This window comes from Numenius arquata, chromosome 5 (genome assembly GCF_964106895.1).
Source record: "Numenius arquata chromosome 5, bNumArq3.hap1.1, whole genome shotgun sequence".
Classification (NCBI taxonomy): domain Eukaryota; kingdom Metazoa; phylum Chordata; class Aves; order Charadriiformes; family Scolopacidae; genus Numenius; species Numenius arquata.
Window position 1 is genome coordinate 4,223,450 of NC_133580.1, and position 23,221 is coordinate 4,246,670.

Consider the following 23,221-nt stretch of genomic DNA (forward strand, 5'->3'; position numbering starts at 1 on the left):
CAAGCCAAGTGCAGAGGTGGGAAGGATGGACCAGGCAGAGGAGAGGGGTGGAAACAAATCCCACCAGACCAGGAGCAGGAGGGCTTGTGAGAGCCCAGATGCTGAGGAGTGGATCCGTATCATGCAGCAGATGATACCCTTCACATCGCCTCCTCCTCAGACTGCTTCCCCCTCGCAGGACAAACAACCCCGTCATCGCGCCAGGGACCTTGGCCTGCCTGGGACAATTAAAGCCCACGGAAAAGGCTCCTGTTGGGATGGGGTGCTGGGATGGCTGTAGCACTTAGAGAGATGAGCTGGTTCAGAAATAAACACCAGCCCCTCACAGGCCTTTCCCACACCCACACAGGTACCACCGCACAGCTCTCCTGCCAGCTGAGCACATCTGGAGCGTGGGCTTCCCCTCATTGGGGGTGCCGGCTGCATGCACCACAGGGGGATAGGGAACCCCTTGGTTTCTCATGGTGGTTTTTGGACCTCTCCAACACTGCCCAAGAGACATCTTGGTGTCCCATACAGCAATACATCACACATGCATTGATCACTCATCAATGACTCCCTTCTCCCACTGATCCCGCAGGGTCAAGAAAGCTTCTCAGCTCCCTAGGGAGAGCTCAGAGCTGCTAAGAGGTGCCCCAGGAGCACGAAAGCCATACTGGTATGGTGGTACAGCATATCCAGCATCTCATTCAACCCCCCCCACACACTTCAGAGGCCGTGGATCAGGTCCCCACAGGCAGATAAGCTTGCAGGGCAGTAGCTGGAGGACCACCCAGAGGTGGTACATGCCCAGGGTCTCTGGGCAGTGCTCTTTCCAGGTAAGTTAGGTAAGGGCAGCGAGGTGCTCGAGGCCCTCCATCCCATTCCCTGCTCATGTCCATACACTTGGAGACAGCTCTGCTGGGATTAGCTATGTAGGACCTGGACCATTAACCACAAGTGTCTAAACCCAGCTGTTAATGAAGCAATGAGTGCAATTACCAAGGGGACACTGATCCCTGCCAGCTGGGGAGAAAAACAGAATGAAACACTCAGAGGATGTGGGAAGTTTTGCTCAGAGAGGCTGGAAAAAGGGTCAGTTTATTCATAGACTCCAGCACCCGCTCCTCGCCGCCCCGGGCTTTAAGCACTATTGGGGTCCGACACCTGGGGCTGGGTCTCCCCTGCAGGAAAAAATAGAAAACTGCCCCCTAAAATAGAAACCAGAGGCAAAACAGGCAGCCTGTAAAGCCATCACCTGAGGGGCAAGAGCGTGGCTCCCGCACACGTGTTGCGGGGGGCGGTGGAAATGCCCGGCCGAACAATAGCCATCGCTGCAGCCCGCCGGAGACCCGGCTTCCCGCTATTGTCCCGACCAGCCGGGGCCGGCTGAAGCCACCAGCCCCCCCCAAGCAGGAACCAGAGGTCCCACCATGGGTTTGATGTAAACACAGCTGAGCTGGAAGCCAGACCCACCACCAGAGTCACCCTGCAACCTGCTGGGGGTGCATGGCTGAGGAGATGGGAAAGGGTCCATCAGCGGGGGATCTGCTGCCCATCCCCTGCGCCCCGGGAGCTGTGCGGTGTTGGGAACCCAGTCTGCCCCAGGCATGGCTGGCTGTGTACTCAGAAAACCCAGACTTTGCTGGCAAATAGCATATCCGGGCAGGGCAGGAGCCTGCGGGACGTGTCAGCAGGGAGGGAAGGAACACTCACTCGCCACGTTACCTCCACTGGCTGCCTCTGGGCTCCCACCCACTGCAAACACTCAGTGAACTACTTGGAGCCCATGGCTCTCCAAAGCCTGCCTGCCCTTGGCCTGAGCAGCCACCCCGGGGACTCCTCGCAGCCCTGCCTGAAGGGGAAAAGTTCAGGAATGCAGAAAAGTTAACGGCATGGCTGGCTCTCCAGGCCACGGCCAAGTCCAAAGGCTTAAAGTTTTAACACATAACCGTATAATTAGTAAACAATCCTCTCCATCCTCTCCTCTCCCCAGAGGTTAGTGAGCTCTCCCTGCAACCACCCTCGGTATTTGATTGAGATACAGGAGAGACCACCAGGTCCAGGGCAGGGACCGGGATCAGCAGGAGGAGGCAGCTCTCACCTTCGTAAAGCTGGGCATACTGGGGGAATCCCGCCGCTCGCAGCCAGTCGCAGGCTTTCTTGGCTTCGATTTCTGAAAGAAAGTAAAGAACCAGCCTGAGCATCCCACCAGGCAGCAGTGACGCTCCCTGCAGTGGGCAGCCCGTTTCTCCCCAGGTCCCACGGCGCCCGAGCCCGTGTTTTACGGGCACAAAGCAGAGGAAACGACCGGCTGCAGAAACGGGAGCGGGGAGCTCGGGGGAGCACTGGTGGGCAGCGATGCCCGTGTGTGGAGGGGGGGTTTCTGCCCGAGGGAGCAGAAACCGCTCGGCTTTAGCCACTCTGCTAGAAGGCAGCAAAGAGAAGGAGGTAACATAGGAGCAACAGGGCCACCAGACACAATTTTAACCTCCCGATGAAACATTTCATTTCTGAACCCAACCAAACCAAAATACAATGCTCTGCCAGGCAAGAGAGGAAGACCTTTGTTTTTAATAATTAGTTCAGAGCTCATCAAAGCTTAGGGCTGGTCACTTTTGCAAACATCCTCCAGAGAAGTCTGCCAAAGAAACCTCTCCTCCTCCTTCCTCCTTCCCACCACCCCGGACCACCCCACCTCTTCTTTCAAGCTGGTGTTCCTCCTGGCAGGCACCAAAACCCTGATGGTTTTCTACACCCCCTCTTGCCTGGCCGGTTCCCATCCCTCACACATGGTTCAGCTATCGCCTGGATGAACCCACCCAACAGCTAGCACTGTTTTCTGGGAAATTTCTCAAATTTACAGAACTTGAGGGAAAACAGCCCAAAGCTCACGCAGCCAAAGCAAGCTGCTGCCTAGTGTCAGCAGTCCATCGGTCTGCTGAGATTTATACTTCTGAGGGTGACAAACATTTGACCTCAAGTGTAGAAAATGTGACAGCAGTTTCAGGGTCTCGCCCGTCCCGCTCGGAGGCACCACCCAGCACAGTCCGGACTGAGGCCAGATCCACCCAGAGCAGATCACAGTGAAACACCCCAATTTCATCACCATCCATCAACAGCCTCAGCCGAGAGCTCTGGCTGCATTTCCAACTACAAAGCTACAGCAGAGATAAAAAAAAAAAAAAAAAAAAAAAGCCCAAAACAAGCACTTCAGACAAGGACGGGACCAAGCCAAAACCCTGGACCCAAATACTTCAGAAGTTTTGGGAAGAAGGTTTGGAATAAGCATCTACATCTGGGTCCAAGCTGTGCAGCCATCCTTAACCGTGCAGTGAACCCAGCTAAAACCCGTGGCTGACCCCTCCTGCCCTCAACAGGGCTCAAAACCAGTAACACCAGTGGAGACCTCTACCCTGAAGCCCGGCTGGGTCAGCCCGATCCCCATGGAGCACCGCATCCATCCTGTGCATCCCAGCATCTCCGCGGGAGATGGCACCCTGCGGCTGCGACTGTGTAGCCGGGAGGGCACCAAGGCTTGTGGTCCACGTCGTTGGTTATGACAGCTCCGGAGAGCAGTTCCCTCCCGCATCCACAGGGTGGGCACAGCCCTCCCGACCAACAGACCTGCCAGACCCCCCTCCTGCTCCTGCTCTGCTCCTCCTTTCTCACAGGGGGCCGTGGGGCCATCACGGCCAGAGGCTGCCACTCGGGTGCCCCCAACCAAGAAAAGAAACACCAACCTCCCAACCCGCTACTGCCCCGTGATGTCCTGACCACCCCCCTCCCCACTGCCCACTGCCCCCAGGAAGGGATGGGGGGCTAGAGAGGACAGCAGAGGGAAGGGCAGCCAGAAGCAGAGTCCGTGCCGAGCTTACCCCTGATGGCGGAAGGGCTGAACTGGTAGAAGAGCATGGCCGGGGTGCCAAGTGGCACTGCTGTGCCGTCCAGGGGACACGCAGGAGCCGTGTGACACCCAGTGTGGCCACGGCCACCCCGCCGTGGGGAGCAGCCGGGGGCCAGGGCTGCAGCAGGATGCTCCCGCGCAGGACTGAGCTCGCTGGAAATGAGGAGTCAGAGCACGACATTTCCTTCCCCTCCGCCGCCTCCTCCCCACGCCGGGGGATGCTGGGGAGGGGGGGCCAGGGTGAGCGTACCAGTTCTCACCCTGTTTTGGAGCTGGGTTCCAGGCTTTGCCCACTGCAGCAAGTCCTACATCATCCCCCCCGCCTCCCCGCCCCAAGCCCCATACAGCAGCAAACCCCCTAAGAGCAGGGGGGGCAGCAGCCCTCCCCACGTCGAAGCGCTGGCACAGAAAAGGTTTCCAAGTGTCCCTGTCCCGGACGGAGCCGGCGGCCAGTTTCCTCCTCCCGCCCGCCCTTCCCACAGACGTGATTTCCCAGGGAAGCACAGGAAAGGATGGGCAGGAGGGTGGTGAACTGCCCATGGGGGGCACAGTCGGTCACCCATTGCAAGCCATGTCCCCAGCCCTCCCCGCCACCTCCCCGCGAGCTTCACTGCCAGGGCAAGGTGATGGGGGATCCAAACCCCACACTCGACAGCATCTGTCTGCAGCCCCTGCTGGAATTCCAGCCTGATATCCCAGGGGATGCTGCCTGGAGACCCTCTGCTGCCTCAAGCCGGGCAGAGAAGCTACAAGCAGCAGCGATAGAGGTGGGTTTCCAATGGGGCCACATCTCCAGACAGGAGGATTCTCTGATGTCTAATAAAGGCTCATCACACACCACACCCACCCCTCAGCAAAGCTGAGAAGAGGATCTGGTTGCCTCCTCTGGTCAGGGAATGATTTTCATGAGCTTGTAGCAACTTAATATCTTTGAGATCTGTTGTTTAAACGTGGCAGAAATGATCCCATTCGAATTGTATTGGAGAAGGAGCCGGCACGCAGACAGCGGCAGACAGGCACATGAACACGCAAAGGGTCCATGCTTCCCCTAAGGAAAAAAGAGGATAAATCCCACGAAAACACCTTCCCACCATACACTGAACCCCACTTTGCCCCGTGCACGGGCAACCGCTGCCACAAAGCCGGTCAGCAATGACAGAATCACGTGCCAGCCACTTTTGCAGGTCCTAACCGAGGAGCAGATAAGACACAAAAAGATGGCAGCGCTTCCACCCGAGAGGTCTGTGGCAGGGGAAGAGGGGCTGGCGGGTTCCTGGTATTTTCAGTTGGGTTTTCTAAGAAGACTTGCGCAAGCCTTCTCTGTCTGCGTGTCTGCTTTACTCTCGCTGTCAGTGCCACCACCAACCTGCCAGCCACCCTCACCCACATCTGACAGAGGAGTGCAGACACACACACACAAAGCTGCTAACCAATTTCATGAAAGCAGCCAGACAGGTAGGTGAGAGGCCCTGTTACAGCTCCCACTTCAAAAGAAGCTCTCCATATGAGATGAGCCCTTGGTAAACGCCTGGACTTCCCCATGATGGGGGAAACCAGCACCAACACACTCACTGGAAAAAGCTCCTGATGGTGCACAGCCCTTACGAGCCGCTAGAGAATCCCCTCTAGGCAAAGCCTCTGCCCTTCTCCGGCAGCTCCTGAGGCTGGATGGTGTTTCCCAAGGAAAAGGCAACCACAGCTGCTCTCCCCATCCCTTACACCCAGCAAGGAGCACACACGGTGGCCCAAGTGCCACCGTGGTCCATCAGAAATGCCCTAAGTGGGTCTGGCAGGGGCAGCTCCACCAGTTTGGCCGCTGCAAAGCGACCTGGGGAAGGAGGAGAACCTGGACCCACCAGCACCTCCCAGCATGCCAGGGCGAGGGGCGGAAAGCAAAAAGGGAGAAAGAGAAGAGTCTCTCATTTTGCTAGTGAAAGTGGAAGAAAAGGATGAAAATCAACGTGAAAGTGGAAAAAAAAAAAAAAAAAAAAAAAAAAAAAAAGGACAAATCCGCCCCCACCATCTTCCTGCACAGTCACTGCACCGTGGCATTCCCCTGGACGTGATGCTGGTGGGGGAGCACCGAGACCCACGCCAGGTCCACGGTGGCTCTGACGGGAACTGCTCCTGGCCATGGGATGTCTGGAGCCTGACATCTCTCCCTCAAGTGCTTTCGGGGCTACAGCTTCCCCACCCCTGACCCGGCACAGGCGTGGATGGGGAAAAGCCTGGGAGATGCAATAAAAGCTCTAAAACGAGTAAGCTGGAATACCGGAGGCCAATGTAATTACAGGCAGGAAAGCCACTTCCCAGAACCCCGGCTCTGCACTTTCGCTTTAAAAATCAAAAATAAAAGAAAAAAAAAAAAAGACAAACAAAACAAACCACGAAAAAACGAGAAGTCACACCCCAAGATCCCAGCTTCTCACAGCAAGTTTCCAAATTCCCCATAAAAAGTCCCACACAGCCCATTAGTGTGTGAAAAGCAAATCACATCATAAAATTGCCCATACGTTACCTAATGGAAAGCCATGAAACCAGCTGCCCGGCAGAGGCGGGTGGGAGCCCTGAGCCTCCGGCTGTCACGCTCCAGTGCTAGCAAAGGGAATGCTCTTTTTTTTTTTTTCCCTTTTCTTTTTGGTATGTTTTCTTTCCATCCCACCTTAAAATAAACTGTTACCTACAACAGTGACTATGCAAAAGCAGAGCTCAGTTTCCCTTCCCAGTCTGTAAACAGAAGTCCTTGCCTACTTTCCACAGAAATGACAGAAAGTCCTGATACATCTACCAGACCAGGGGGTTGTGCCTTCACTGCTTGAAAATTCCCCAGTTTTCCATGGGAAACGCATATCCTGCTGCTGCTGAAGGTAGAGGGGCTGGGGCATTGCCAGTGAAAGAGGAATTAACTCTGCCTGCAACACCCAGCGCTGCGCTCACAGAAATCAGTGTCGCCTCTCTGAACGGGGCATCACTCAAACACACCCGAGGGCCAAATCCGGATCCCTCCATGCTGACTGAAGGCATGTCTCCCCTTCCAGTGTGCTTAGGAAAAGTGCCTGGAGGAAGCCCCAGCGCCGACTCCCACGCTCCGCTGGGGCTGTGCTCGCAGCACTGGACTCACAGCCGGGCTCGCTGCCCACACCGACCTGGGCTTTGGGAGCAGGAGAGGCACGCCGAGTTTTACACAGCCACGGGCATCCCCCGTCCACGCACGGTTTGGCACTCAGCACCTATAAATACCAGTTATCTGCTTCCAACCCGACCAGCTCCCAGCAAAGTGCAGAGATTTCAAAGCCACCAGCATGGACGGGGCACGCAGATGGGAATGAGAAAGGCGGTTGGACGCTCTCCCAGATGCAGCAGGTTTCCATAATTAACCTTCACGCAGTAAATAGGCCTCACAAGTTTTGGGAACTGCTCGTTACTACGTCACCAACGAGGAATTGTTCAAATGCCTCCACCACCTCCGGCCCCGAAATGCCCTGTCTGCTCCCAAGGGCATCGCTCCCCTGGGGACGGCACCACGCAGCAGGGTGATGGCACTGCGGGGACACGGCCAGACCCAGTGAGTACCAGAGCCCACTACCGCCCTGCTCGTGTCCCAGACAGCCGCTACATGGCACAAAACAAACACGGGGGAAATCTGGGGGTAAAAAACACTCCTAGAGGCAACGCAGAAATTGCTGGCCAGTGTTTGTGTGGGTGTTGGTACCCAAGCACTGGCACAGCTTGGGCAAGAAGCCCTCTGGCCACCCATGGGGTTTCTAGATCAGCTCATGCACCACCCTCAAAGGTCACCCCAAGCTCCTCTGCTCCCTGCTGCCCTCCAACCACCGGCTGGGTGCCCTCCCTTCCTTCCCCATAGCCCCCAGGCAGTACCCAGCTTCGGCAGATGCTCACAGCCATCCTGCCCAGCGCCCTGTGCCCCGGGGTGGGGGCAGCAAGGCTGGAAACCCCAACCGGGCAGCAACTCCTCGGTTAGGAGAGCGGAGAGGAAGGAAGGGCCTTGGGACACCGGACAAACTGCTGCTCTATTGTCAAAGCAGATTTATCCAGGTAAAAAAAAACAGAGGCTCCCCTCCACGGGTCCCCCCAGCCCAGGCAGCTCCATGTGGGGTGTGCATGGAGCGTCCCCCAGGCAGCACCGCAGCAGCCCCCCCACCCTGCAGGGGAGCGCTCCCCCCACCTTATCTCTGCCCCACTCGCATCTCGGCTCGGCTCCAGGGCTGCACGTAGCCACGGTTATCAACTGGATGCGACAGCTTTGGTTTCCTCTCCTGCAAACGAGCCTAACAGTTAGTCTTGTGTCCGTTTTATTCTGTTCAAAACACGGCCCTCTGCACCCAAAGCGAGTTATAACCTTGTTCTTTGCAGTGCAGAAACGTGACTGTGAGCCCACGGCCACGAGGAAGCCCAGGGCAATGTCAGAACTCAGCTCCACACCGTGCCCAGCCGAAAAAGCAGCTTCTCTCCTTGCAGGCTGGCACCTGAGAGGGGAGCTGCGGCCGGATCTGCACGGTGAACACCACCACTTCCACAAACATCACTCCGAGCAATTTGAATGCACGTTTGCAGCCTTCGCTGCCTTTAAGAAAGATTGCAAGATAGCACTGAAGCAGCCACATTAGCCCCAAACGAGGCTTCGTGGTACCTTTGCAAAATGCAAACATGTTTGTTTCCTTCTTTACTTTAAAAAGGGGAGAAACCTTCTCCTCTCCTTTCAATATTCACACCTTTGGGATAACAAAGCGTAACAGTCACCTCCAGAGAAGCCAGCGTTCATCTTCCGCAGCAGCAGAGGGTCTCTTCCTCTCCCAGGATGTTAATTTAGATGCAATGGTTGAACAACCGATATCCACGCTCAAGAGGCATAAGGTGCAACAGCTGCTGGAGGGAAGAAACCAGCTGGGCTGATGGACACACCGTCCCCTGGACATGGCTGCAGGATGCGGTGGGGTGGCAGAGATGGACAGAGCCAGGGTACCCTTGGCACTGCTGTGACAACTTTCCTGGGCAAGGCAGCGCTGCTCCTGCCCCTTGCTAAGCAAGGAGGAAGGAGGACACCGACAGTCCCCTGGAGCTGGTGGCTGCTCCTCTCCATGATTTTAGGTCACAGGCAGCATGGACACCTGGACAAAGGGAGATCTGTGTGTAAGCCAGGTGAGGTATTCCCTACGGGGGTGTCCCATGGGACATTATAGATGCCTGCTCCCCACAGAGATCTTGTAGCACCTTTGGCCACCTCAGGACACCTCCTCCTGGCCCTTGGCTACAGACTGCCCCTGGGAGCATGAAGCGCTGTGGTAGCTGAGGGGTTAAACATGCTGTGTTTGAGTGCTGCAGCTGCAGAGCAGATGTCTGGTGGGAACAAGGGGATGGAAAGGGCACCAATAGGAAGAGAAACAAAGGGCCAGGAAGGTGAAGACCCTGATCCATCCTCCTTGCCTCCCCCACCTGCATCTTTGCAGCTGCTCTGACCCCAGAGGAACAACAGAGAGGGCAGGGACTCATCCTCTCCTGTGCCCCGGGAAGCGCAGCAGCAGGAAGAGGGAACCCAGCAGGAACCTCAGTTTCCATGTCTGAAGAAGGCAAAGGTAACGCAAGCTCAGGGGAGACAGAGCTCAAGGGCTCCAGGTCCAAACCCCCCAAACACACCACCCTGAGAAGGTCCATCAGAACCAACCGTTCACCTCTGCCTGGATAGAGACTTGGGGTGAAGTTTCTTCTCTTTGGCACCAGTTATTCCCTTCCTGTGTTTCAGGCTGGTATTTATTCTGCTGAGCTGCCTGTATCTCTACAAAATGCGTGGGACAGGGAGAAGCTCCCCAGTGAAAATAAGAGTTAGAAAGAAGGTGCCCCATCCCTGGAGGTGTTCAAGGCCAGGTTGGACGGGGCTTTGAGCAACCTGGTCTAGTGGGAGGTGTCCCTGCCCATGGCAGGAGGGTTGGAACTCAATGATCTTTAAGGTCCCTTCCAACCTGAACCATTCTATGATTCTAAGGTGCTTGCGTGGCTGAAGCACCCAGCAGGAAGAAGCGATGCTGGAAAGAGTGACCACCCTGCAGCAGCAGGTCACTGCCCTTTACCAAGCGAAGAGCACCAAGAGCACCAGAACAACTCCAAATAGACGAAAGGAAAAGATGTGGAACAAAAAGGCAGAGCTTTGCAGGTCCACCTGCGTTCCCCCGGCCACACGGTCGTGCTTCAACAGCCCCGCGCCTGCAACCACTCACAGGGAGAAGGGCAGCCTGCCCCATCCAAAGGCAATTACTGTGTTCACAAAGAGCCTGGCGCCGCTTGCACCGCCTTCCCAAAGACTGAAGGGTGTATCAGACATTGTGGTTTCTTCTCAAAAGGTACCTAAGTACATAACCATTTGCTGCAGCAGCCTGTGCACTATGCCAAGAAGAGAGCAGAGATGTGCCTCCTCCTATTTGAGGTTCCCAATGGTCCAGCCATTAATATATTGAATATATGTTGTCATACATATATGCATTTCTACTGTTCAGGTGGCTGGGTGCTCTCATTTCTGGAAACCCAGAAGAGAAGCAAGATCAAAACAGCTGTGAAATTAATCTGTCTTGCCCATCTTGTATCACACCCTTTCTAAAATTGCACTCTTGTTTTCCTGTTGATCATCCCAGGTCTCACACGTACTTTGTTTGGACTAACAGACGCCGTCCCTCCGAGGGCAGCCAGCGGTGCCGGAGGTCCCCACCTGAGAGCTTTGATAGCACCAGGCATGGCATCCATCGGCCACTGCAGGTACTGGCCAAGACCGCACCTCTCTGATGAGGAGGGATCACATCACGCATTTCTTTACGTGGACAACAACAAGAGCCCGTTTTTCCACCGCTTGGAAGAGTGCAGGACCCACCACCTACCAAACAATGTACCCATAGCCCACTCCCACCTCCAGCAGGCTCAAGTCTGGAGAGCTGCATCCCACAGCATTTACAGCACGTGCAGTGCGAGACCCAACACAAGCCATCACCGAAGGCCAAGGCAGGTCAAGGCAAAGGAAAATAACAATATTTTTGCTAAAAACCAGAATCGGCACCAGCTCTCACCTCACCCTTGCAGAGAGCTCTGAACTCCATAATGCGGAGTCTGCAGCTGATGCACATCATTTGCAACTCCAGTCAACGCAACCTGCTGCAGTTCCTCTCCTGCCCCACATGCTTAGGACCTATCCTCAGCCCCTGCTTTTAAATCCAGGCATTAAAAAAAATAATTACTTGCTAAATACATGAGGGAATTTTCCCCTACTTGTATGCATTTATTTAGAATAAACACCAGCGTGTGTTACCAGAGGAACTCCACGGAGCAGCACTCCCTCGTGGTCTTCCTGCAGCGTTTTCCATGTTGTACAGAATGATAAACCCATCCAGTTCCCAGCCGAGGAATGCATAGCCTCCTGCGGCCTTTGGTGGGGGTCCTGTGAGCCCCCGGGGACGGTGAGCCCAGAGCCAGAGCTGTCACAGCCGCTCCGGTGGCTGCCCGAGCCGATGGCCAGGCACTGCTACAGCCCCGGTACAGAAACGTGTCCTCGCAGGAAGAAAATGGGCACTAAATTCTCTGCAGAGGCACAAAGGGTTGTTTTAGGGCTCTTTTCTTCCCCTTTTAAAGGCTGCAATACAAAACTAAGCCAGAAGCGAGTATTTCTCCAGCTCTGTGCAATAATCCGCCTCCTTTTTCTGCCTCACCAATCTCCTGTTGCAGACTCCGAAGCGTGCCTCCGAAGCCGTCTCCTCTCCCTCCTGCCTGTAGCTCGCCCTCGACCAGTAGCCCACTGGCGTTTGCTGTGGCCAGACTCCGTCCATCAACTGGTCCCTGCATCTGCAGCGGCTCCGTGGGGAGCTGTGCGAGCAAAGGTGCTCAGCACTTCTGCACCGACGCTGGCACTCGCTAAACTTGTGAAAAATCCCATCCCACGTCGGAGAGAGCTCTGCAAAACTCAGGTTTTTGCACGCCACGAAGTCCTGTGTGCGCAGATGACCACAACGCCAGCCCTCAGCCTGCAAACGGCACGCTTGAGGTTCACTTACAGGCACGGCAGTCGTCCCGTCCCCCCCCTCCCACCCCAACAGGAACATCTCTCTGCAGTCCTTCCGGAGAAAACTACTAATCAAGGTGTAAAACCCCCAAAACCCAAAAACCTAAGTTTCAAAAAGCAGCCAAGTAACATTTCTCACGCCAACGCAGGGCTGGGGCAGGACTTTCACCCTTGCCCATGGGATCTCTCCCATCTGGAGCGCTATGGGCTCCCTCCATAAGAAGCCACAGCCCCAGTGCCCCCCAGCATTGCCCACAGCACGGCTGCCAGTGGTTCCCGGGGGGGCACTTCCCTCCTCACCCCACAGCTCACCTTTCGCAGTCCCAAAGCCCTCTCCATCCCACCCACTCCCTTCCTGCCCTCCTTTTCCCTCTCTTAAAACTGCTTTTTTTAAGTAAATCGGCGTTGGCCGGCGATGCCACATCCCGCGGCACGGGCGGGAGGTGGGGGTCAGGCTCACGGAAAGGCATTTTTGGCTCGGGCTCAGGAAACAACCGAAGGTTTAAGGGGGAGCTGGCACGGCCACCGCGCTTTCCCCAGCTTGGCTGACTCTGTGAGAAAGAAGCCCAAATATTAAAAAAAGGCTGCAGGTTCATTATGCCGACTGCATCTTAAGTGGGGAGCAGAGGGGTTGAGAGAAAAGCCACACACAATGAGACTGGAACCAGCTCGTACTTTGTCACATCCATTCCCCTCTCCCTCCTATCACGCCCGGCAGCACCCCCAGCACCCAGTGCCTTATTTCAGTTGGGGTTCAGGGCTCTCAACGCACCCAACTGCAGCCCCCTCTCCGAGCAGACGTGCTCCCATCAGGGTAGAAGCTACAGACTATTTCAAGGAAAAATAAATAAATAAATAAATAAAAGGAAAGGAAAATCTGGTCTGTTTTTCAAGAAAAGGAAAAATAAATAAATAAAAAAAAAAAGCTTAACAACAAACCAAATTGCACCTCCTAACCCTTCCCTCACCCTGCAGCATAAAAGCCAAAGCAAACCGACTCGCTGGAAAGGAAACACTGTTTGCAAGCAATCTCTGACAAGAAAAAAAGGTCATTTTACAGGCTTTCCCATCTCCCCCCCTCCCCGAAAGCGCGTTTGCTGGCTGAAACCTTCTACAGGATGAGAATACAAAGCTGGGACACGAGCAGACTCACCATGGCAGAAGCTGTTAATCCTGGCTTTGTTCATTGGAAACCGTGGATTTAAGGCAGGAAAAAATAATATCAGCATGACCACTGGCCTCCTTGATCCGCCACCCCAGCACCATCCACTGGAGGCGAGAGCGCTCCCGGCCGAAGACCTTCCCGCGGGCAGTCGGCTGGAGATCTCCGATTTTTCCATGCAAGGCCGACTGTACTGAGCTAATAAAGATCTGCCCTCATTGACCCAGCCATCTGTTTTCTCGTTAGCGGCAAACAGGACATCCCCAGCCACGCAGAGGGCTGAGCTGCTCCAAGGGCTGGGGTGGGAGCAGGCGGGGAGCGCACGAGGAAGCCGGAGCCAGAGCGCACGTGCTCGCCGGCACGCTGCCGAACGGCTCCCACCTCCCCACCTCCCCTGCCCGGGTGGTGGGACGGGCTCGCGACCCCCGAAACAAGCCCATCCTACGGCCAGGAGCATCACCGTCCCCCGGAGCGAGCAGGCACAGAGCCACAGAATCACACGGGGTTGGAAGGGACCTCTGGAGATCATTTCGTCCAACCCCCCTGCCAAAGCAGGTCCACCCAGAGCAGGTTGCACAGGAACGTGTCCAGGTGGGGTTTGAATGTCTCCAGAGACGGAGACCCCGCCATCTCTCTTGGCAGCCTCTTCCAGGGCTCTGCCACCCTCAAAGGAAAGAAGTTCCTCCTCATGTTTAAATGGAACTTCCTGTGTCCAAGTTTGTGCCCGTTACCTCTTGTCCACGAGGCGCCCCAGAGCAAGGATGCCCCTTCCAGCCAGGTGGGTTGCAGCTTTTAATTGCAACTGGAAAAATTAGGTTGGTTTTGGTCATACTGAGATGCTCAAGTGTGAAACTCCCCGCAGGGTTGCACTTTGCTGGCCCCAGGCTCTGGAAGCAGGATTGAGAAGGAGAGCGCAGCACTGCCCTGCAGTAAACTGGGATTGAGGAGAGCGATGGAGACCGCCAAGATGCCCTTTCCCTTCCCAACAGACGTTGACTGGTCAAACTACTGACCATAAACCTCAGCCAAGGGCTTCTCTTGGTGGGCTGTTTGCAAACAGTGGGAGCCGCCAGCCCCTCACAGCTTTTCCCGTGTGCAGGAGATGACACGGCTGGGAAAACCAAAAGCAAAGACTGATCCATCATAAATTTTCCAGTTCTTCGAGATACCAAAGCTTTGAGAAAAGATGGTTCAGGGCCAAGAGCAGGAGCGCCTGCTACCCCAGATACGTTGACTTAATTGCCTGATTTTCTACAAACTCCTGGTTTGCGCTCAACCCATCGGTGCTTCCCCTTGCCCTGGATGTGCTCCTTCCCTCCAGGAAGGCAGGACTCGCCTAACCTTTTGAGGAAGACCGAAGCTGAGGGAAACAGCACGGTCCAAGTGAGAAGCTCTGGTTGACATGGGATTAGTCTCCGTGATGAAAAGCACATTCTCTGCAACTGCACTTCCCCCGAGTCGGTGCTTTTGGCATCAATAGTTTATAGAATGAGCTGTGAGATCCCCTCAGCTGAGCAGGACTTGGCAGGGGAGATCCTGGGTCCAAAGTGCAGAAGGGGACAGTTGAGAAGAGCGGGCTGGTAAAGACATCTGTGAGCAAACCTTGGAGAGGAGTGGGATGAAAACACCCCCACACGTGACAGCAACAACGACCGCCTCGCAGATGGGGAGGCGTCTCCGTGGCCATCCAAGTTACCGGCGACCATGTGTAAAATTTCCACCAACGCGGGAGGAGTCAAAAGCCGCTTCCAAATGTGATCTCATGTCCCAGCCATGCAGGGAAGTACCGGGCCTCCGAGACAGCCGTGCTGCTGCCCTTCAGCATGCTTTAACGGAGGGTGCCTGGGCTGCTGCCCGGTCCAGCTCACGACACGCACTCCACTAAAGCTGCTCGGGCATCCCACAAAGCTATTTTGACAGAGCAGGTTAATGAAATCCCTGAACCGAGAGGTCTTGATCCTCATGGGACTGAAAGCAAGCGCTCCCCTTGCAAAGAGAGTATTGCTAAAAACAAGCCAGCAATGGACTTAGCCAACAGATAACAAGTAATAAGCATATTTTAGGATGAAAAAGGCCTTTCTGTGCACACAGGACAGAAAAGACACCAAACCCAGCTGATGCTGCAGGTGAGTGCTGGAGATGTGGGATGATGGTGACCAAGGTTGGCTCTCTGCAAGGACACACACCACCCACACTCAGGCCGGCACTGGGACCAGCGCCCAGCTGGGGTGAGGTGTGCGGGGAGGTACGGATGGGTGCCATGCTTACGTCCTGCCTGCTGTAATGCCCTCCCCCTCGACAAGGGGATTTTGGTCCAGTTCTCCTCAGGAAAAGCCTCTTTCACCGCTACTCCCGGCCGGACCTTCCTGTCATTAACGCTGCTGTGGCGCCACAGAAGGAAACCAGACCGTAATTTCCAGCTGCAGCAAAAGAACAGCAGCTGCCCCCCAGGTCTCCCGTCAGCCAACATCTGTAGGTGGGAGAGAAGGGAGGAGAAAGACTCTGCTGGCTCCAAAGAGATGGGAGAGGCAGCCAGGCGTCCCCTCGTCTGGAGCAAACTGAAATGCTGCCCAGGAGAGGGGGCTGAGAGGGTCCCTGAACTCTCCAGCTCCTGTAGAAGGTCACAGAGCCACTGTCCTCTTCACCCATGGGAGAAAGGGGGAGCTGGAAAAGCCCATCCAGGGGGGTCCCTGCATGTCCTGGGGAGCTGCTGTCTGGAGAAGTGAGAGAAGGGGACCCCAGCGCCCGGAAAATACCTGTCACGTGGACCTGTGGGTTGGCTTGTTAGCTCATGCTTCTCTTTCTCCATTTGGTCTTCTCCCGGTCTCTCTGAAGTCTGGCTATAGGGTGACCGAAGGAGGGCCGACATGTTTACCAAACACATCCTGATGCAGCTGGCAACAAGCTGTAGTGATTCAAGTCAAACTCTCCACTAGCTCACACCATGGGCTTCAACACCAGGTTACTCCTTTTCCACCTTGTTTCTGATTCCCAGTAGGAAACGCAATAGGTGTCTCATCCCCAAGGGATACAGAACCTCAAAACATCTCACCTACCCCTCAGCCTTCTCCCTTACACCCTGGCAGGTAAGACAGAAGAGGCCAGCACTAGAGGCAGGACACCGACCCAAGGACCACTACGGTGGATTCTGCCTTCTCCGAAGTTCTCCTCCAAACCCAGGACCCTTCAGACCGAGCTGCAGCGGCGACGAAAGCACAGCTAAAGAGCCCCATAAACATCACAAAAATGTGGAGGTCGGAGTCAAATCTTAAGACAAGGGTGGAATCAGATAACATGGACCTGAGGTTTATGGAGGTCACCTGAGCCAAAGAGGAGTCCACGACCCTTCCTCTCTCTTTTTCCCCCCTCTCTCTCCCCACTGAAAGGAGACGATGCTGGGGCTGGAGTCCAAGCTCAAGGCTGCCTTTTCTTTATGAAGCTAACAGGAGCTGCTGGAGAGAGCAGGTCAATGGGCTTTTTGAGCAGTTTTAAAGGACATCACAGTTTTGCAAAGAGACAAAGGAACATTTTTTTTTAAAAAAATACAGAAGTCTCCTTGCCAGGAATGTGGGGAATGTCAGGGAATATAACAAAACAGGATGCAAAAGCTGGCCTCAAGCGATGTAGACTCATATGCCGGCCTGACAGTCAAGATGCTGAATCCCGATGGAAGATGAGCCATGGGAATGGCAGACTCGGCTTACCTGGCTTGGTCCCATCTATCCATCTCCCACCAGAAATGCCGGTCAGCCCTGCGCCCCTTTCCACCGACATGCCTACCCACAAGCCAGACACAGTTTAAAACATGGCCCTTTACGTATAACACAGCATTTTCTGAGGAGCTGAAGCAACCAAAGCCTTGTGGGGGACATGACCAAGGAGCCCGACCGCATTATGGCAGAGGGAGGATCTGAGCACGCACGGAGGGAACTGGACCAGTTTGTAGGCGAAGGATAGTCCCAGATCTCAGACCTTTGCTGTAAGCAAAAGGAAACACTTCCCAGAGAGAGTTAAAATGACTCTCTTCTTCAGTTTTATTAATTAACCAAGTACTTCCCGGCCTCCCAAGGGATTTTACAGGCGCGTGAGCTCACACCCCCTTGCACAGCTATTCCGGCTCAAGGGAAGTTATGACGCCGAACGCATCGGAGTCGGTGCTGTGGCTGCAGACAGCAAGGTCAGAAGCAGAGGAAGACCTCCCCAGGGTCAGGCCAAGGAGAAGCCCATGGGTTAGAAGGCAGCAGGAAGCCCTAATTCAACACCCCAACCGTTTGCAGTAGCAGCATTAGAAAACAGAGGCCAGTTACTGGCAAAGCAGCACCTTTTGGCAGGAACAGGCATGTTTTTTCCAGCTTCCCTTCCATGTGAAAGCCACTGTGTAAGTAAAAGAAGATTTGTCGCAGCAAGACCTACTTGGGGTTTTCTTGCCCCAACAGCACAATGGTCTCCCTTGTGCCCGCAGCTGGACAGAGTGAGGGGGACTCTGCAGATAGTGGGAGACAAATTCCCCTCCTGATGATGGGCTTATGCACGGGGCTGATGAAGCCTTCAGCCCACATCTGATGCTTTCTAGGGGTTCTACTAGGAAAACTTTGCCCTAAAGACAGTCACGCTGGAATACCCACCTGCGATCACACGCAGAGGAAACTCTACAACAAAATCTCTGCCTCGGTGGCCACACACGGCGGGGAAGCCCCTCTCTCCCCATTGTTGAGGGGTTGCCCAACCTCAGAGACCCCCAGGGCCACCTCAGTCCTGCTTATAGGTGCTTTGCACGGCAGCGTTTCACATGTGTAAACATCCCCATCTTCGTGTCTTTCAGAACAACACTTTAAAATGTTTACATCTTCTCAAGCAAGCGTTACTTTTCAGTCTCACGAGCGTGCGGCAATTCTCCTGTTGACGTTTCTAAGGAAACCTTTGCCTCAGAAAACTTCTACCGTAGAGCTGCAGGCGAACGTCATTTGTGGTAAATCAATCAGCTCACATCCTTCTCAAACTCATCCATGTCTATTTTTATGAGTCGCTAATTTTTGACTCACGCACACATGTTTTCTGAAGGGACTCAAAGCCCTTAATTAACACTCGGCTTTCATAAGTGGTTAGAAAAACCAAGCGCTGAGCTGCTTTGAAACGGCAGGCTGTGAAAATCTCTGTTCCCGTCCCTTTGCAAAGGGCTGGCCCAGCAGTGGTCCTGGTCAACCTTGGCATCTTCAGGGGGCAAGCAGCGCCGGCCACTGTGGCCACTCTCTATCTGGCCCCATCCGAGACAGCCTCTACCTTGCTTTTCTCCAAAAAAAATTGCAAGTTGCCATTTCATGGATGCATGGATGCATGGCTGCTCCCTGATGCTCGGCTGAGCGAGCTGCAGCCGCCTGCACGGGGACGGGCACGCTCCGACACCCTGCCCGGCACGCAGGCTCACACGGGGTTCGCACGGGCTGATGCACACGTGCACATGGAGACACCGACCCGTGACCGCTGCACCCAAGGACTTGCTGCTCACCGAGCGTTTCGTTCCCACCTGCAGAACGGCAGAGGGTCACGAGGTGCCTCCTGGCTAAAATCACCAAGCTGGGCTGCAGGAGCTGATCTTTGCTCTCCCTGGCTTCCCAGAGCGCTCCCAGAGAGAGGTGAGGGATACGGCATCTCCTCCCACTTCCACTGCAAAACGCCCCCATGTCCATCCCCACATTGGGACCTGCCAGCTGGCACTGGAGAGGGATGCATGGGACCACTCGTGCAGGTGGACCAGGCTTCTTCTCCGGTCCCCACCTGCACTCCTGGAAGCAGCACAGGCCATTCCTCCTCCCTGTGCCTGCCGAGGCGGAGGGGGCTGGAGCTGAGCAGAACCCCCTTCTGACCTTTCATTTTCCTCCACACAGCTCACAGCTTTTCCCCTCTCACTTTTTTTTTTTTGCCCCGAGGAAGGTCTAATGCCTACCAAATACTGCTTCAGGCTGTCCATCCAAACAGCCCTGCTGAAAGGTGGGGTTGCTCCAGGTCTCAGCACAGCCACCAGCCCACCCTGCCAGAGGATGCCATCCCAAAGCAAGAGGGTAGGACCACCGCATGGTCTCCTGCCCTCTGACCAAACCTTGACTGCTGATGTACTCCATCAGCACCACCAGACAGGTCGAGCTGAAATTACCTGTGCTCATTTTCCCTTATTTGCCCTCCTTCTTTCCAAGCCCTATTGTCTTCCCCTCCGGGCAAGGAGCCGTTAATGGATAAATTACACATGCCCACTGGGCCAGAGAGATAACAAGGCAGTAACCGCAGCAGGCAGGGCATCCCTCACCAGCTGCCAGCAGCTCTGCACCGTGGCGGGTCCGTGGCACCAACCCACCACCTTGGCCACTGGTAGACCATGGTTCCTCCTGCCCACGGCCAGCAAAGCTCTGCCCGCCACCAGCCCCAAGCAACCCTGGCGATGGGCAAAGGGGAGCAGCTCAGGTTAGAAAATGGGGAAAGCACCGTCAAAGCCGCTAGCGCATCATTCAATACCCCGATGGGCTTAGGAGCCTGGCCAAGAAAGAAGAGCGCCTCAATAATCCGCAAAACACAGCCTTACGCAACGTCGAGTTATATTTATCCGTGCTATCTCCATGCTGCCAGGAGCCGTTTACAAGCACAGCTCCTGTTCCAGGAGCGGCACGTACCAGCAGACAGCAGGTAGCTTTCCCAGGTGATGCAGTTGGGCAGGACACCGGCTCTGCCAGCCCAGCCGGAGAGAAGCCACCTGAGATCTCTTTGTTCATTTGCAATAATGAGATCGGGATCAAAGAGGCTTCAGGTCCCTATGAGGCAAGACCCCATCCTGACCCAGAGCCGGGCACTCCGGGAAGGCTGACCCTGCCAAGACAGATGTTCTTAATTCACTGTGTTTTCCTCCTTTCTATGGCACAAAAAGATAAAATGTCAATGAACCTTATCAAATATTAATCACTGAGACTTCTGACCTCATTATTCTCTGCTTTCTCCAAGGGTTGTGGCCAAAAATACATGTGAGACATGGGCTCCCTTCACAGGACCCTGCCTGGGGGACCTCGGTCCACCACCCCAAAACGAGCAGTGCCAGCCCAAAGTGCAGCTCTGACGGAGGAGGGGAGAAGGGGCAGAGGCAGGGGCTGCCCCCACAGGGCTCGCTCAGGGTTTTGCATCGCTGAGGAGGAGGCAGGAAGGAAAAACGTCAAACCACAGAGCTCTGCCAAGTGCTTGGCGCTGCTTCCGGCAGCAGTTTTGCAGAACTTAATTAATGAGAAAACATCTGCGGCTTCACATCCCGTAAAGAACATTCACAAAAACCACGCTCCATTCATGCAAAAAAAAAAAAAAAAAATTAATTAAAAAAATAAAAATCACTGCTTCTCAAGCAGGTGGGAAAGCTGTGGAGAACAAGAGCAGAAGAGGCAGGCACGGGCAGCATGGGTGGCAGTGGCAGCAGGATGGCTGTGCCCGAGCCCTGGGGACAGCGTGACACCCTCCACGGCTTCCTGCACTGGAGGAAGAGGTCTGGGGCACACCCAGCTCCTCTCAGAACAGGCTCTACTGACAGAAAGGCAATCCACCGAAAATTCGCCTTCAGCCAAGTCCCAGCCTGCCTCCACCTCCCTGTTGCCCAGAACCCTTCAGAAATTCACAGTTATAGGCTACGTCCTGCTTTCTTGCAAGTCCAAGGTCATGGCCAACAGCACCCATGGGCCATGGGAATGGAGCGTGAAGCACAAAAGCTTCAGCTTATCAGCAAGCTCTTACTTTCCTCTTTCTTGACCACTTCTTCAATCCCATGCTACATGTCCTGCCGCCACCACAGGGACCTCTCCCCCAGTGTCTGGGGACCGATCAGGGAGGACAGGATGGGGAATGATGTGGGGCATCTCACCCAACTCTTTGAACCTGCAAGTCAGAGCAGGAGCGTGGTTTCCACCAGACACAAACACATCCTCACCTGAGCCCTTCAGCTGCAAGAGGATGCCCAGTAACTACCCAGCTTCATCTCAATGCCACTCATGGTGGTGAGGGCACCCAGAGGAGAGCGGAAGAGCAGAGGACCAAGCAGACCAGGACTTACTCCCACCTGTGGCCAAGAGCAGACAGCCAGGAAGGAACATCAGACCAGGACCCGCAGCTCTTCCTCCCCAAAAGCTCTCCCGGGTCTCTGTGGAGTGGTCTGGGGAGACAGCGCAGCCACCCAGCAGGGACACCACCGTGCTACCCCACAACCAGGGAGTCTAAAGCAGGAAGGATGAAAAGGCACGCACCTCTCCTGGCAGGTGTCCTCGCTCTGGGGACCACATCTCACACCTGCTCTGAAAAGCAGAACTAAAAGCGTACTTTAGAGAATTAATAAACCCAACAGCGCAGGTCTGTTTTCCACGATAAGGGTCTTGGAAGACAGCACACGTTAACGTTGCGGCCATACCAGCCATGGGAGGCAAGCCTGCCGCATCTGTGCTGCAAAGTGCAATTTCCAGCTTTTCACCATCAAAACACAGATTCCACCCACCACCCGTCTTCGCAGGCAGTAATGAGACGTAAGACCAGCCTCCTGTTTCGCCGATAAACACATCTGATGCATTTGTAGCAGCTAGTCACGGAGCAGATCCCTGTTTTCTTCAGTCACGTGTCCTATTCAGCCATCCATGAGAAAATTCATTCATACTTTCACGGAATCACGGAATTCTCAGAGTTGGAAGGGACCTCTAGAGACTTTCTTGCTTTCTGGACCAAACACTTAAAATGGGAGCTAAGGATCAGACGGCATTTGGTGCGAGTGCTTTCATGGCTACAAAACTGAGTGAGAACCATCGGCCAGGTATTTAGCCAGGGAAACCTAACAGATGCGAAACCCAAGGGGAAAGGGGCCAGGGCTCAAACGTGGCCAAAGCCAAATCCTTCTGACTCTGACCCGGGGAAGGTTTTGGCATTACTGGTGCTGCCCCAGATGAAACGGTTCTGCCGGATGACCGGGATGTGCTGAGCCCACACGGTGCAGCACACACTCTGAAGGTCTTTGCTTCCTCCCGCTCCTTTACGGTGGGAACTCTGATGGCAGGCTGGAGGGCTTTCCAGCAAACGCAGCCTCAGGTCTCCGATTCCCAGCGATAACAAAACATCTTTAAACAAAATCAATGTGATCCTTTCCAATGCCTTCCATGTGGAAGGAATGCCTGTGGCTGCCGACACGAGCCCTGGCCAGGCTCTGTATTCAACACACCGCAGCTCCCACTGGAGCACTGTCCCCTCTTTTGTGCTGGGAATAATCCTCGTCACACCAACCAGCACCACCTTATTTTATTTACCCTCTCTTCCCTGGTTCCTTCCTCTTTTAAAGTCTCGATGTCAACCATCAGACCAGTGGCTACCTTTGTACGTGGGCCAGAACAAGACAATCCCGCCTTGCAAATGGAATTTGAAAGAGCAGTGCTGACACCAGTGCCGAATTTTCTGTCTGCTCTCTGTGCTGTCTCCTGTCTCCATTTCAACAGCGGCATCTGGTCACAGGCCCCACAGTCCCAATCCCATCCGAACATACAAGATCCCACAAGCAAATATCAGCAAGGTGGGTATCTGGAGCATTTTGGCTTGGGGTGTGTTCAAGCAGAAGCGGCACCAACTGTCCCCTCCAGACAGTCTTGTTGGAAGAGTGGAGACGTCCTGGAATATCTGAGCATCCCTTGCTGGAGCAGTGGCCAACTGAGCCAGCACCACCCTGCAAAGAGGCAGCTTCCAGCGAGCCTCCCAAATGATTTTGAAGGACGTTTACAGGTTGAACCACAGAATAGCAGAATGATACAGGGTTGGAAGGGACCTCTGGAGATCATCTAGTCCAAGCCCCCTGCCAGAGCAGGTCCACCTGGAGCAGGTTGAACGGAATACCAGTGTTCCCAGTTCAACCTTTTCACCTCATCCCATGGCCAGCAGCAGTTCGTGGCTGGGACCACCGCTCCTCAGGTTGCCAGAGCTGAGCGACGCTACCAGTGGCCCCGGCAGAGACGGGGCCAGGAGCCAACGCGAAACAATGAAAACCATTTACAGAGCAGGAAGCTGCATCTGCTGGATGAAACGCTATCTTCAAACAAGACGTGTTTGGATAACTCCAGTTTCATAACTC

The 23,221-nt window shown here is 54.8% G+C and overlaps 1 protein-coding gene across 1 annotated transcript in view; it reads right to left on the minus strand.

Annotated features, from left to right (window-relative positions):
• STARD8 (StAR related lipid transfer domain containing 8) overlaps nucleotides 1-23,221 on the minus strand; it is a 74,956-nt gene that overhangs the window by 11,971 nt on the left and 39,764 nt on the right. Inside the window, exon 3 of the mRNA XM_074147086.1 lies at nucleotides 2,084-2,155. Coding sequence (XP_074003187.1) covers nucleotides 2,084-2,155 — 72 coding nt within the window. The remainder of the gene's footprint in view (nucleotides 1-2,083; nucleotides 2,156-23,221) is intronic.